Source organism: Canis lupus, chromosome X (genome assembly GCF_011100685.1).
Source record: "Canis lupus familiaris isolate Mischka breed German Shepherd chromosome X, alternate assembly UU_Cfam_GSD_1.0, whole genome shotgun sequence".
Lineage (NCBI taxonomy): Eukaryota > Metazoa > Chordata > Mammalia > Carnivora > Canidae > Canis > Canis lupus.
The window spans coordinates 103,912,266-103,928,539 of NC_049260.1; the positions used below are offsets into that span (position 1 = coordinate 103,912,266).

General features: G+C 38.5%; 1 protein-coding gene across 3 annotated transcripts in view; it reads left to right on the plus strand.

Moving 5' to 3' along the window:
- The window catches only part of STK26 (serine/threonine kinase 26), a 64,010-nt gene that overhangs the window by 31,594 nt on the left and 16,142 nt on the right, over positions 1-16,274 (plus strand). For 2 of the 3 annotated variants that reach the window (XM_038588311.1, XM_038588310.1), the window contains exons 3-4: positions 2,246-2,476; positions 12,187-12,243. In XM_038588311.1, the coding sequence (XP_038444239.1) occupies positions 2,246-2,476; positions 12,187-12,243 (288 nt within the window). The remainder of the gene's footprint in view (positions 1-2,245; positions 2,477-12,186; positions 12,244-16,274) is intronic. The other variant, XM_038588312.1, reaches the window with a different exon arrangement.

The following is a 16,274-nucleotide window of genomic DNA, read 5'->3' on the forward strand; positions in this document are numbered from 1 at the left end:
AGGATATTTCTGAATCAGGAAAGGACAGTGAATTTATGAATATCCGAAGCATTTGCTAACTTAAAAATCTATGCTTCATCCTAGATTTTATTGTAGCAAAATACTGACTTACTCTAGATTCCTACTGGGAGATGAGTTGTAGAGGCTCAACATATTACCATTTCCAAATGAGCACTAGCAATTATGATCAAGGCAGAGGATCTTATTTCAGCCATTGATGAAAACATTACATACAGATAGGATCCCAAGTAAAGAGAAAAATAGACTTATAGATTCGTGAGTCTTTTTCATTCTGTATTGTTTACATGGTAGTTTAGTAGTATAGGTGGGGTATTGGAATATCAGAGCTGGAAAGAGAAGGAGTGTGAAAAGGTAATATTCTGCTGGCAGAATTTTAGAATTTTAAACAATTCACCTACTTATAGCTTAGGTTAGGTGTTCTCTCACCATGGCTACTGTTGTGTTAATATGCAAACTCTGTCTAGTCAGCTGCTTTATTTGAAAAAGTGTCCACCCCCTTTTTTTGAAGTATAATTCACATACAATGTTATATTAGTTTCAGGCTTACAATATAATGATTCATACATACTTAGTGTTCACCAAGATAAGTGTAGTCACCATCTGTCACCAAACAATGTTACTGTGATATTGTTGACTATATCCCCTATGCTGTACTTTTTCATCTCTATGACTTACTTATTTTATAACTGAAGTTGTACTCTTAATCCCCTTTATCTATTTTGCCTGGCCACCCCCCAACCCCTTATTCTCTGGCAACCATCAGTTTGTTCTCTGTATGTGGTCTGTTTTTTGTTTTATTTTGTTTAGATTCCACATATAAATGAAATCACATGGTATTTGTCTTTGTCTGGCTTATATCACTTAGCATAATACTCTCTAGTTTCATCCATGTCATCACAAATGGCAAGATCTTGCTCTTTTTTATGGCTGAGTAATACTGTATCATATATGTACCACATCTTCTTTATCCATTCATCTATGGATGAACACTTGGGCTGCTTCCATATTTTGGCTATCATAGGTAAGGCTGCAATAAACATAGGGGTATACATATCTTTTAGAATTAATGTTTTCAATTTCTTTGTGTAGATACCTAGTAGTGGAGTTACTGGATCATATATTTCTATTTTTAATTTTTTAAGGAACCTCCATACTGTTTTCCACAGTGGCTATACCTATTTACATTCCCACTAATAGTGCACAAGGGTTCCTTTTTCTCCACATCCTTACCAACACTTGTTATTTTTCTTGTCAGTCATTCTGACAGGTGTAAGGTAAATAGCTCATTATGGTTTTGATTTGCAATTCCCTGATTAGTGATGTTGAACATCTTTTCATGTATCTGTTAGCCATCTGGATGCCTTTAGAAAAATGTCTATTCTGGGGTTGCCTGGGCAGCTCAGTCGGTTTAAATATCAGACTCTTGATTTCAGCTCAAGTCAACATCTCAGGGTCCTGGGATTGAGGCCCACCTCAGGCTCCATGCTCAGCCAGGAGTCTGCTTGAGATTCTCTACCTCTCCCTCTGTCCTTCCTACCTGCTTACGTGTGTGCATGCACACTCTCCCTCTCTAATAAATAAATTAAATCTTTAAAAAAATAAAAATGTCTATTCAGGTCTTTTGCCCATTTTTAAATCAGAGTATTTTATTTGTTTTTTTTTTTTGGTGTTGAATTGTGCAAGTTTTATATATAATTTAGGTATTAACCCTTTATCAGGCATATTATTTGCAAATATTTTCTGCTTTTCAAATAGGTTGCCTTTTCGTTTTGTTGGCGGTTTATTTCACTGTGCAAAAGCTTTCTATGTTGATGTAGTTCCAAAAGTTTATTTTTGTTTTTGTTGCCTTTGCCTAAGGAAATATATCTAGAAGAAAATGTTGCTAAGGCCAATGTCACAGTTAGAAGTACCTGACCCTTTGGCAGGCATCAGAGATAACATTTGCTGTATGGGATTGTTTGTGGTAACAGGATCAGCTAAGCCCAGTTAGTGTGGGTGATCCAGGAGAATATGGACTAGCTGGCTGTTTGGGATTATAATTGCTCTAACAAAGCACATGTGGAGGAGAGTCAAGGGAGTTTGTATGCTTTTTAAAATGTGGTATTGCCTTCGTGATTTATTTTCCTTTCATTTAAAAAAATTTGATGCAAAACATTTGTGTTCTTTTCTTTCTTTCTTTCTTTCTTTCTTTCTTTCTTTCTTTCTTCCTGCCCCCCCCCCTTAGAATAACATAGCAGATCCAGAGGAACTGTTCACAAAATTAGAACGCATTGGGAAAGGCTCCTTTGGAGAAGTTTTCAAAGGAATTGATAACCGTACCCAGCAAGTGGTTGCTATTAAAATCATAGACCTTGAGGAAGCCGAAGATGAAATTGAAGACATTCAGCAAGAAATAACTGTTTTGAGTCAGTGTGACAGCTCATATGTAACAAAATACTACGGATCATATTTAAAGGTAACGTGTGTGCTGTATTATTTAAGTCATAAGGGATTTTCATTATAAGTTTTTCTCTTTTTTTTAATTCTACTTTTTGAAAGGCGATGTCTTAAATTAAGATTTGGCAGTCTTTGGCCTCCAGGCAGAATCCAGCTCCATTTATAGTGCCAAATAGACTGTTTTTAGATTTAGCAGCTGTATCCTGAATGCATCCCAGCACTCAGCTGCACCGTTATTCCACACCTGAACATTGGGTTGACAGAGGAGCAGAAATGCAGCTGGTCCTTGAGACACATCCTTTGTCAGGAAAGAGCTTTCCCCCTGGGCTTTCACACATTATTCTCAATGGTCCAGTCTGTCTCAACCTCAGAATTGATGGAACATGTAAGTATGTCATTTATTCCATGGAGTTACAGTGGTTATTTACACATCTTTCTCTCCCTCCATATTATGAGCTCCTTGATGGCAGGGAGTTCAGCTCTTCCAGTCTTGGTTTTTCCATCACTTAGCATAGGACATGGCACATCTTAAGCACATGATAAATATCTGTTGAAGTGGAGGCAGGTGGAATACTGTCTATCCTTCCCCTTTTCCCCACAGAAGTTGGAATTTTAGTTTCCAGGATCAGAGGATTAGCAGACACCTGAGGTTGCAGCAGATGGAGGTATGACTGCATAATACAACCCTCTGGTTAGTAAAACCCAGGAGTCCTTGGGTTCCAGAGTCAGAAGTCAGGATCTGTGTCTATTGAAATGTGAAAAACAAAAAGAAAAATCTAGCTTACGTGTGAGTTAAAAAATATGTTAAAATTAAAATTTTTTATCCCTATGTTGAAAACTTTCAAAGAAGGGCGATGTTCGATCTTCACTTTTCAGAGTTTACAAATGAGAGGAAGAGTTTTTTTGTTTGTTTGGTCAGTTGGTTTTTTTTTTTTCATCTATCTCTGGGACAAAAAGGGTATGTTTATAACTCATCAAGTTATTGGCCTGCATAAGAATTAATGCTACCTTTTTGTATTCTGCTGACCAAAGGATAATTAATACGTAATTAAGGATAACCCTAGGATAATAACCTATTACTAATATAGTTATCAGTTATCAGTTATTATAATATAGTTATCAGTTATTACTGATTTAGAAATCATAAATTTTGCTGCCTTTTTACAAAGCCCATTTATTCTGTTATTACACAAATTAGAAATGTGGTGTAAATGCATAGCAGAATAAATCCTTATGCAACCTGTCACTATGTATCATACACTGTATTAGGTGCTGGAAATATAAAAATGAATAGCCTATGGGATCCCTGGGTGGCGCAGCGGTTTGGCGCCTGCCTTTGGCCCAGGGCGCGATCCTGGAGACCCGGGGTCGAATCCCACATCGGGCTCCTGGTGCATGGAGCCTGCTTCTCCCTCTGCCTGTGTCTCTGCCTCTCTCTCTCTCTCTCTCTGTGACTATCATAAAAAATTAAAAAAAAAATGAATAGCCTAGGACACCTGGGTGGCTCAGTAGGGTGAGCCTCTGGCTCTTGGTTTTGACTCAAGTCATGATCTCATAAGTCGTGGGATTGAGCCCCGTATCAGGCTCCACACTCAGCACAGAGTCTGCTTCGTGATTCTCTCCCTCTGCCCCATCCCTCCCTCCCCCATAAGTAAATAAATCTTTAAAAAAATGAAGAACTCACCCTGCCATGAGGGAGCTCACAGTCCCACATTGCACTAAGAGGGTGCAGATTTTGTGATTAAAGATATGTACAAGGTCCAGATGGGTACACAAACAAGCAAGTAGTCACTTCTAGCATTTTGTGGGGAAGGCGGTAGTGTGAAAGATAGGCTTCCAAGAGGAAATGTTAATTCCTAGCCAATTTACTTCTCAGTGTTAGCCATTAGTCTCTTTTATTGTACACACAATTGTTTAATCCTTTGTGGCATATTTTGCTTCTGAATTCTCCTACAAAACTTATTTAGCACGTCAGACTACTTTAGGAATCCTGAGTGATCACTCAGTAGCGATACATTTAGGTCTCCCTCCTGATTGCCATAGCAGGCTTGGTTTGAGGCAGCCTCAGGAACTTGTCGTTGTTGTTGTTGTTGTGTGTGCTGTTTACTCATTCTGTTTACTCTTTCTGGATTGAATCCTGGTAATTCCAGACCTTCTCTATTGCAAACCTCAACCTTTGCTATTCTTAGGCATCTGTAACAGGTAAGCTTTTTTTTGGTAATCAACTTAAAATATTCAATAAGTCCTATTTCAAATGGCCTATTCTTATTACCTTGAAAATGGGTACCAATGTGGTGTTGACTGTTTCATTGGTTCTTTATAGCCTCCATTGACTCAGATTCAGGACTCTCATGGAAAATGGATTATAGCTGTTTGTATTATTTATTCTTAAGAGTTCATGTTTTTAAAAATTCCCCTCATACTGTACATGTACCACTCACCCAATAAATACTTAATATTTAAATAAATAAAAGATTGTCCTGTTCAAGCCTTGATTATAGAATGTTCTCAGACTAATCTGTGAACCAGGGCCACTATCTATGATGTCTTCTTAAAGGATCAAACAGAATTATTTTTATCCTCTTTAACCATCATTAATTAAAGTCCGTGATATGAAAGACTACTTTGAAGAACATGTCATTTCTTGATAAAATTGTAGAAATTCACAGCTGGCTGATACTGATTATTTTTATCCAGAATCTGTTTACATTGAAGTAAATAAATGTGTGTGTATTATCTCTAGATACATGTGCATATATACACACAGAAGTAGATTATGATTTTATAACCTTTTAATATTAAATAATTAAATTATTATTAATTATTTAAATTACCAACTTAAACTGACCAACTTGTTTATTTTCCATTTATATTAAAACAGAGTGGGACTCTGTGAGCTTGCTTTCTTTTTAAGAAAACTAAAATCACATCAAATATAACAGAGTTCTGTTTAGTGCAGTCAATATAACTCCAGGCTACATCCTCTGAGTACCATCAGGGACCTGCATTATCAATCGACTTATGTTTTTATTGTGGCCCATCCTTCCATTTCAGATGACATGGGGGATTTTGTGAGTTGAGTTAATTCAGTATTGTAGGATATGGGTTTTTCTCAGGTTGTCTTTACATAGGATATCATACATAAAAGCAAGACCTCACTGTAGGCTGGAGGAAAAGTTACTGAATTTGAAAGAAAATTATATGCTCTCTGAAACTGTATGCAGTTGTAGTGATTTCCTTGAAACATGCAAAAATGTACAAGGTATTCATTTTGACTGAGCTCACTGTATAACTTCATTTTTAAAACCAAGAGTAAAAGCCAGACAAACATCAGTATGACCACAGTATTTTCCTTTAATTTTAGTTCACTGCCGATTTTCTCGAGAGACAAAGTTAGTCTTTATGAAGAGTGCTAAAATAAGCAAACCCTTCCCTTCTGATCTCATAATATTGGAAAAATTTTTATAATCTTTAAATATTTTTCTAGTTCAATGTAAATCTTAAAATGAAGCTCACTCAGGCATTGAATAAAATTTGAATCATGCCTTTATTTGCTGCTTAAAATCACCTTTAGATTTCTGTTTATATTAAGGAAATATGCCCCCTCCACATACCACCACCTTGATATTTATTTTTAAAAATTGAATGATTGAACTAAAATATTCTAGAATAGAGTCTGTAAAGTTTTGTGACCTTCTCACTGTTTTTCCTGAGATTTTTGTGTGTGTTTACTCCCAGTGTATGGTGAATGTTTCTGGAATGTTCCTTAGTTAAAAATGGTTTTTCAGAGTTTTCTTATAAAACTTGAAGGAAATTGAAGAGAGAAAAATTTTCTTCTTCATACAATGTTTTTTCTTCAAAATAAATATGGCTTAAACTTGAAATAACACATCACGAAGGAGCCCCATATTAGATTCAGTGTAGCAGATATTTCGTTATTGAGTGCCCTACTATGTATATTCCTCTCATTCTGCATGTTGCTCTGGTCAGTCTCATTCACTTTACCACAACAACTTCTTCTTCTTCCTTTTTTTAAGATATATTTATTTATTTGAAAGGCAGGGCAGGGCAGAGGGAGAGAATCTCCAGCAGACTCAATGCTGAGTGTGAGCCCGGTGCGGGGCTCGGTCCCACAAACCTGAGATCATAACCTCAGCCAGAATCACGAGTCGGACACCTAACCAACTGAGCCAGCCAGGTGCCCTCTATCACAACTAACTTCTAAATTCATGTCTCTGGCGCTAGTCTCTCTCTTTAGCCCCAGATAGATGTATCTAACTTGCTTCATATTACCCATTTATCTGTGGGTACATCAAATACAATAACCCCAGCAATGGACAGGAGCATTGGAACAAGAATTTGAGCATGATTTGGGTGAGGGTAGAGTCTAGAGAAGCTATTCTAGTTTGGAAGAAAACGATACAGGGACAGTAAAGTGTGTGGCAAGATGATCTCTCCTGTCCCCCTGCAGTTCTATAAAATTTTATATACTGTTTTCTTTTTTATTGTGGTAATACAGCATAAAATTAACCATTTTAAGTGGACAGTTCTGTGGCAGCAAGTGCCTTCATGTTATTGTGTAACCATCACCACCCTGCATTTCCAGAGCTTTTTCATCTTCCTCAAAGGAAGCTCTATCTGCATTAAACTCTAATTCCCCATTGTCTCCTCTCCATAGTCCCTTGTCACTTCCTTTCTACTTTTTGTCCCTATGAATTTGGTGACTGACTGACTTGCGTTGTACATTTTGGATTATGTGGTTGGTGTTATAACTGACTAGGAGATTCACAGAGCAGCCCATTTAATTCAACATGTATTTAGCATATAGTACAATAATCATCCCTGAAACATGCGTAATGGTATTCTCATCATCTTTTTTCTATGAACAAATGATGCAGGACTCTTCCTAAGACCCTGGGATCATGCCTTAAGCCAAAGGCAGACACTTACCCGCTGAGCCACCCAAGTGCCCCTTGATGCAGGACTTTAAACTTATTCCTCCAGCCCATTGTTAGGATGTGTGGATCATTCTGTTAGTGGGGAAGTAGAGTTTTTCCTTCAGGGACTTCTTCTGCTTCAGTGTGCCAGATATACGGTTATGATTTACAATCACTTTTGGAATTTTAAACCGGTATGTAGATACCATCTCAGACTTTTAAATGATTTGAGGTTTTTATTTATTTATTTATTTTTTTGGAGTTCAATTTGCCAACATATAGCATAACACCCAGTGCTCATCCCGCCAAGTGCCCCCCTCAGTGCCCATCACCCAGTCACCCCAACCCCCCGCCCACCTCCCCTACCACTACCCCTTGTTCATTTCCCAGAGTTAGGTGTCTCTCATGTTTTGTCTCCCTCAATGATACTTTCACTCATTTCCTCTCCTTTCCCTTTATTCCCTTTCACTAATTTTTATATTCCCCAAATGAATGAGACCATATAATGTTTGTCCTTTTCCGATTGACTTATTTCACTCAGCATAATACCCTCCAGGTCCATCCACGTCGAAGCAAAAGGATGCTATTTGTCGTTTCTAATGGCTGAGTAATATTCCATTGTATACATAGACCACATCTTCTTTATCTGTTCATCTTTTGATGGACACCAAGGCTCCTTCCATGGTTTGGCTATTGTGGACATTGCTGCAATAAACATTGGGGTACAGGTGTCCTGGCGTTTCACTGCATCTGTATCTTTGGGGTAAATCTCCAGCAGTGCAATTGCTGGGTCGTAGGGCAGATCTATTTTTAACTCTTTGAGGAACCTCCACACAGTTTTCCAGAGTGGCTGCACCAGTTCACATTCCCACCAACAGTGCAAGGTGGTTCCCCTTTCTCCACATCCTGTCCAACATTTGTTGTTTCTTGTCTTGTTAATTTTCCCCATTCTCACTGGTGTGAGGTGGTATCTCATTGTGGTTTTGATTTGTATTTCCCTCATGGCCAGGGATGCGGAGCATTTTCTCATGTGCTTGTGGGCCACGTCTATGTCTTCCTCTGTGAAATTTCTGTTCATGTCTTTTGCCCATTTCATGATTGGATTGTTTGTTTCTTTGCTGTTGAGTTTAATAAGTTCTTTATAGATCTTGGATACTAGCCCTTTATCTGATACGTCATTTGCAAATATCTTCTGCCATTCTGTAGGTTGTCTTTTAGTTTCTTGACTGTTTCTTTGGCTGTGCAGAAGCTTTTTATCTTGATGAAGTCCCAATAATTTATTTTTGCTTTTGTTTCTCTTGCCTTCATGGATGTATCTTGTAAGAAGTTGCTGTGGCCAAGTTCAAAAAGGGTGTTGTTGCCTGTGTTCTCTAGAATTTTGCTGGAGTCTTGTCTCACATTTAGATCTTTCATCCATTTTGAGTTTATCTTTGTGTATGATGTAAGAGAATGGTCTAGTTTCATTCTTCTGCATGTGGCTGTCCAATTTTCCCAGCACCATTTATTGAAGAGACTTTTTTTCCAGTGGATAGTCTTTCCTGCCTGTCGAATATTAATTGACCATAAAGTTGAGGGTCCACTTCTGGATTATCTATTCTGTTCCATTGATCTATGTGTCTGTTTTTGTGCCAGTACCACATTGTCTTGATGACCACAGCTTTGTAGTACAACCTGAAATCTGGCATTGTGATGCCCCCAGTTATGGTTTTCTTTTTTAAAATTCCCCTGGCTATTTGGGGTCTTTTCTGATTCCACACAAATATTAAGATGATTTGTTCCAACTCTCTGAAGAAAGTCCATGGTATTTTGATAGGAATTGCATTAATGTGTAAATTGCCCTGGGTAGCATTGACATTTTCACAATATTAATTCTGCCAATCCATGAGCATGGAATATTTTTCCATCTCTTTGTGTCTTCCTTAATTTCTTTCAGACGCGTTCGGTAGTTTTTAAGGTAGACTTTTAAATGATTTAAAAGCCAGCCAAACATACTTATTTGCATTCTCCAACACAAACATCTTTTCATGGAAATCAAAGGTAGAAGTTGTGTAGTCCTCCAAAAGAACACAGAGTCTAGGTTTTTCAGTTTTGTTTGTTTTGCAAGTGGTGTTTTCACAGAGATCTGCTGTGGACAAGGAACCCATAAGAACCTCTCTGAGTGAAGCTTCCTTTAACCAGGAAGAGCCCGACCAGCCTTCTGTCAGCCCCTACACCTGCATAGCAATCTTTTGAAGGTCATGGCCCTCTTCCAAGGAGGCTTGTCTCCAGAAGCAGTGATCAGGAGGAAGCAGGCAGAAAAATCTGTCCGGCAGCTCTGGTTCCTTCCCTGCCCTGTTCAGGAGAGTCCTGCTTCCACCCAATGGCTTGCTTGCGAGGAGGAAGCCTTCATTTCAGATCTGGAAGTTGCGTAGTCATAACCTTAATAACATTTTGTTTTCTATGAACATGCTTTAGTGGAAGAGAGACAGTAGGTAAGTTTCTGTTTTGAATCCATAAGCTGGAAAAGGGACACACATCGTTTCAAACTTGGAAAACAGATGCTTTCATTCATGCAGAACTAGAAAACAGGTAAACATGTTTCATAAGATCTTTTCATTTGCCTTTTAAATATCAGGTGAATGAGAAACATTCTGAATTTATAAGGTAGAACATAGTGCTTATTAGAAACAAACTTGTAGTGAAAGAAATAAATTCTCAGGCCATGCAGCATGGTGAGAAACACTTTCTTCATCTCTTGAAAAAAGTATAAAGACACATCAAGTTTACAATTCTCAGATTCTGAGAGCCTAATTTCTTTACGTAAAAACAAGTTACCTGAAGCATTCCTGGAACTCTTTCCGTTCCCTGTTGTTACAGGGATGTATTTTTTCTCCTTCCTATTGTAGACACCTCCACTGCCAGAGACAGCTCTTTCTTCAGTTCAGGCTATGATAGGGGACTGAACATCAAGACTAGGGGAAAAGGTACATTGTTTGCCCCCCCCCCCCATCTCTTATGCATATCCTATATGGTGTCAGCATCCAGAAAGAAAGGAGGAATCCTTTCATCTTCATTTAACTGAGCCCTTCCTCCCTAGGCCCTAATACTAGGCCACATCCCAGTCCCTAGAGTGTCACCCATCATCATGTTACCGGGGTCCATTCTTGGCCATTCTAAAGCCCCAGCTTCATGGAGACGTGTGTACATTTTGAATGGAGCTCCTGAGTACTTCCCAGGGAGTTTAGAGTTTGATGGCTCCTGGCAGTAGTTCGAGAATCTTCATCCCACAGCTGGGGCTGTAAAGGTAAGAAATGTGTCCCTGGCATCCCAAGTTGAAGCATAACACTATGTTTTTCCCCTGGAAACATTGTTATGGTATCAATAGTAGTCCGTTTCTCTGGCATTCTTCCTGCTACACCGTGGATACCTTCTTTTGTTGGGGACTACCTCAGGAAGCTAGACATTATTTTTATGGGAAAATGCTTGCTTTCCAAATTTGAAACACCTTCCTTAAAAATGGACTTTCAGAACACAAGCCATTCACCACTTGACTACTTGCCAGTATAGTAAAATCAACTGCCCCACTTCCATCAAATCTGTGGTCTCACAAGAATTCAGAGAATAGCATGCATGAAATGATACGGGGAGAGGGGCACCTGGGTGGCTCAGTTGGTTAGGCTTCTGCCTTCTGCTCAGGTCATGATCCTGGGATCCTGGGATCAAGCCCCACATTGGACTCCCTGTTTGGCAGAGAACCTGCTTCTCCTTCTCCCCCTACTTGTGTGCATGGTCTCCCTCTCTGTCAAATAAATAAAATCTTTCTAAAAAGATTAAATAAAAAATGATACGGGGAGAAAAGTGTCCCTAGTATTTCAAGCTACAACTGAAAGAAGGAAAGATTTAATGGTTTATTCCTATTTTTATCTGATAGAGCTGATACACATATACTTGCCCCATTTCTTCTTTTACAACTTATAGTGAAGTTAATTCTACCTAGAAATCAAGTAATCATATGCTTTTCAAGCTACATACTCCCTATCTCTTAGACATTTACCTCGGCAGCAGGGGTTGAGGGCAAGAAGGGACAATATCCTTTCTAGGCTCCACATGTGTACCAAAAATGGCCCCTAATCATGGCTGATAAAAGTCGTAAGACATATGAAAACAAAAGTCAAAAACTAGTAAGGCAAAATATCCAGTGTACTCAAACTAAAATTACATGGGAAGTACCCAGAAGCCCCATTTAAAATTTCTACAAGTCTTCATATACCTCCACATTCTTTAATGTAACTATCTTTTCCTTTCAGAATCATCCAAAATAACAAAGGCTCTGGTTTATTTTTTCTGGGTTTTATAAAAATTGCTAATAGTTCAACCATTAAAAAAAAATTCTTCATTTAGTTATATCACAGTCTAAATGGCCTCGGAGGAAGGTCAAGACTCAGAACTTTACTTTTATTTGTAGCATTTTTTTTAATTTTTATTTATTTATGATAGTCACAGAGAGAGAGAGAGAGGGGCAGAGACACAGGCAGAGGGAGAAGCAGGCTCCATGAACCGGGAGCCCGACGTGGGATTCGATCCCGGGTCTCCAGGATCGCGCCCTGGGCCAAAGGCAGGCGCCAAACCACTGCGCCACCCAGGGATCCCCTATTTGTAGCATTCTGTGGAAAAATATATTCTGAGTTTCAAACAACTAATTTTAAACTCATATTTTAGAACCAGTACATCAGTATGTCAGATTTAACATTTAGTGTTAGTATGTTATTTGGCTCAGATTTATAATTATTCAATTGTTTCATGGCTTTTACAGGGTTCAAAATTATGGATAATAATGGAATACCTGGGTGGTGGTTCAGCACTGGATCTTGTAAGTATTTTTGAATGATTACACATATACGCGTCTGTACTTTGACTTTTTTCTTTTAACTGGAGTAAGCAATGGCTTTTGGGCAAGCTGAGTGGTTTAATATATTCAAATTAAACTCTTTACTCGGGACCACTACTCTTATGTAGATTGAGCTGGATTGCAGGATGGGCATATTGCTGACATTCTTAGAGTGTATGAAATATGAATAGCTCAATGAAATAAAGCTCTGCAAATTAGGACTACGTGACAATTGTAAGTTTAGAGTCTTACTTTACAGGCATTTCCCTGAAAAGACCATGTTCTTGGATTTTTAAAAAAATAAGTAATTCAGGTAATTGTCACTAAAACTGGTTCTTGGGTTCTCACCAAATAGGCCTACAGACCCAGTTCCCTACAGAATTCTCTCTGCCCCTCTCTAGGCCATTTGGAAATGTGATGGTATTTTTGGTTGTCATAATGACTTAGAAGCGCTAGGGCAATTTTAGTGGGCAAAGATCTGGATGCTAAAATCCTGCGATGAGCAGGAAAAGTTCACCCAAAATGCTGTGATCACACACAGAATCCATTTGAGAAACACTGGTTGTTTTCCCCAAGTTGCTGTGATTCTATCATTGCTGTTTTCCCCCTTTTAAATCTTTATTAATATGACCTTGTATTTAAAATTCAATATGAGGGACGCTTGGGTGACTCAGCGGTTGGACGTCTGCCTTGGGTTCAGGGTGTGACCCCAGGGTCCCGGGATCGAGTTCCACATCGGGCTCCCTGTGTAGAGGAGCCTGCTTCTCCCTCTGCCTGTGTCTCTGCCTCTTTCTCTGTGTGTCTCATGAATAAATAAATAAAATTTTAAAAATAATAATAAAATAAAATTCAATATGAATTACTAGAGGCAACTCTGTGTAGCAGGATGGCCACTGGGTGGGCCTATAGGAATTTGAGGTTGTGGGACTAGCTGTCTTCATAACTAAATCTGTGGCTGTGAACCAGACACATAAATTCCTCAGACTAGGATATCCTATAAAACAAAGAAGTTATTTCTAAGTTCCCTTACATCTTTACTCTATGATTTTTATTTTCTTAGCATCCTTCTGCTTTTGAAATTAGAGTCTGCTGTTTCTAAAAATAAAGTGTTTTGATGATTAAGATCACGTAATAGTTTAACTCGTATTCTCAAGTGGAGATGAGTTTTCCCAACTGTAAGTAATTAAATATTTCTAAAAGGGTTTAATACTCCCTGCCAGTGACTCCAAAGTTTCAAATAATCCTATGAACAGAAATGACTGTACGAGATTGTCTTTCCTTTAAAAAGAACCATATTGGAAACATTCTAAAGAAATGGTAATTAAACTAGATAGTCTCATATCTTTCTAGGAATTCATCTCATTTTAATCAGTTACTGAGTTAGGTAATCCTTCCTTGTGTCTAATCTAATTCTTATATCCTAAAGCTTGAGTTCATTTTTTCTTTCTCTTTCCTCTCTAATGATAGAACACAACTGGTGTTTCTTTGTATAATAATCCTTCATGCTTATGGAGTCAGATCTCATTCTTGTCTTGAAGTTTAAATGACCCCATTTCCATTTGTCTTGTCACATAGTTTTATTACACAATAGCGTTTTCATTAGCTCCACAAGAATCCTGCCAATTGCTCCACAATCCTCCTTCTTCTACTTTTTAAATATTAAGAGCCCTTTCCAAATTTATCACAGTTACCTTATCTGTTCCCCCAAGGGGCTCACCATGTCCCTTCCCTGTTCTGTAGGCATTGGCAAAGCGAATGCACTGTTGTCATCAGGATCAGTGATAGCAATGTTAAGCATTGGACACTGGCCCAGTTCTAACTAATTCAAGCTGTATCCCCAGGAGTAGTTTGGTCAGTTTTATAAGATCTCTGAATGAAATGTTTGTGAGATCTTAATTTCATCCTGCTTAATAGTACAAATACCAAGGAGCATAATTCAAAAAACTTAAGATGTTCCTAGCCCTGTATGTAGTAGCTAAAAAAAATCAAGAAACCTAGGTTCTAGTCCTAGTTCTGCCATTGACTGGCTAATATTGGACAAGCCATTGCACCTCTGTGCCATGATTTCCTCAAATGCTGAATGAAGAAATTCGATTAATAATCACTTGACGTTTCTCTACCTCACAGATTCAATAACACTGTGATTGAATGATAAAATTCATGTAACTGGCCTTCGTATGGAGGGCAAATGATGAGAAAATGTGCCGTACAAATGAATGCTAGCATTTAGGGACTCTTAAGAAAGGATTAGATTAGAAGGAGGGCGCTGCTACGAAGGACAAGAGAAAACAAGAGGGATGCTGGGCAGAGATTATTTCTCTCTGGTGCCCAACTAACGGAGTGTGATTATGACTTGTCATTGGCATCAGCATTTTAGAGTGTATACCTCAAAATTCTCTCCCATTCTTGAAAAAAACTTAGTTGTATATGAGCAGACCTTGAGGATATTAGAAGTCATTTTATGGAATTTTCATACCTGACTTCTTTCCAGGAAGAGTTGCAGTGGCTTACAACAAAAGCTCATATGATAAGGCGAATTGAATGAAATATGAGCACCAAAAAAAAAAAAAGTTGGAAACAATGTGCTAACTATAAGAGAAGGCATAAATATCATGTGCTGCATTAGGACAGGCGGAAAGTCAAAGGAATAGGGAAAGCCTCAAGCCCACAAGTATACAGTTGGTGAAAGAGTCCCTCTCTTGCATGCCTTTTGTGGACAATAGAGGCAAATTACCCAAGGCCAGTACGCTGCCCCAGAGGTGGAGGTATTAGCTGTTAAGAAACCTGGCACGGTCTTCAGTCATCGAGGAGAAGTTCATTAATGTACTCCAAGGCCAGTGTACCAAGATTTCAGCATTATCTCTCCCAAGGCTGTACTGCCAATAAAAAAGTCTCTGTTGCATCGACTTTACCTTCCTTCTCTTTCCAAATCCCTTTTTTTCTCCTTTTCTCATCATTGTCAACATGGCTAAAGAAACATTTTAACCACAGGCTTGAAGTAGTTTTCTGTCTGATAACAAACCAGAAAAACCCAGCTGTACCACCCCATTCGCATTTCCCTGCCATGGGGTTTCCCCCTCCCATCCTCCTCCAGTACCAAGTGAGTTGAGATTGTACTTTTCCTGAATTTTAAACTGGACCTAAATATACCCAATAAGCCAATGGGTCTTTAGAACCTCTGTTTTGTTTTTACTGAAATATATTTTTTTAGAAGTCCTTCAGAATGACATGTAATATCCCTTACAGACCTTGCCCAATTTCTTAAGTAACTGACTTAAGAAAGGGCCCTATCTACATGTTATGATCAGTGATACCAATTACAAATCTTTAGTACGACCTTTATCTCAGTTATTTGGTAGTCCCTCAAAATTTCATTGCCAGCATCAATAAAATGACATTTTCAGGGACACCTGGTTTGCTCAGTGGTTAAGTGTCTGGGATCAAGCCCCACATCAGACTCCCTGCAGGGAGCCTGCTTCTCCCTCTACCTCTGTCTCTGCCTCTCTCCGTGTGTCTCTCATGAATAAATAAATAAAATCTTTTTTAAAGTGCCATTTTCACCTTTGAGAACAACTTCAATCACTCCTGTTTAAATAGAATATTTTGGGGTGGAAGTTGATAGATTTATAAGTAAATAGATAATGTTACCTAGGAAAGGCACCTATTGAACTATGGCCATCCCCGGAGTACAACATATATCCAGACCACAGTTAATATTCAATGGCAAGACTGAAGTATGGGTTCTATTTTAAGCTGTTAAATTTCAACATGAAAGTGCCCTTTATTCAGAATAAATATGGCATTCATGAAAGATGAAATACACAAGGTGCCAAAGAGCTGTGAATCCCTCCCAGTGTGAAGCAGAGTGGGCGATGTTTGATTTCCACCACCTCTTCCCTCCTTCCAGCAAACAGAACTCTACCTCAGCCCTGACTTTAGATTCCCACCCTTTCCTGTAATAATATTGTACAGTCTACTGTTTGTGCTTTATGAGGTACCAGAATTTTAAAATA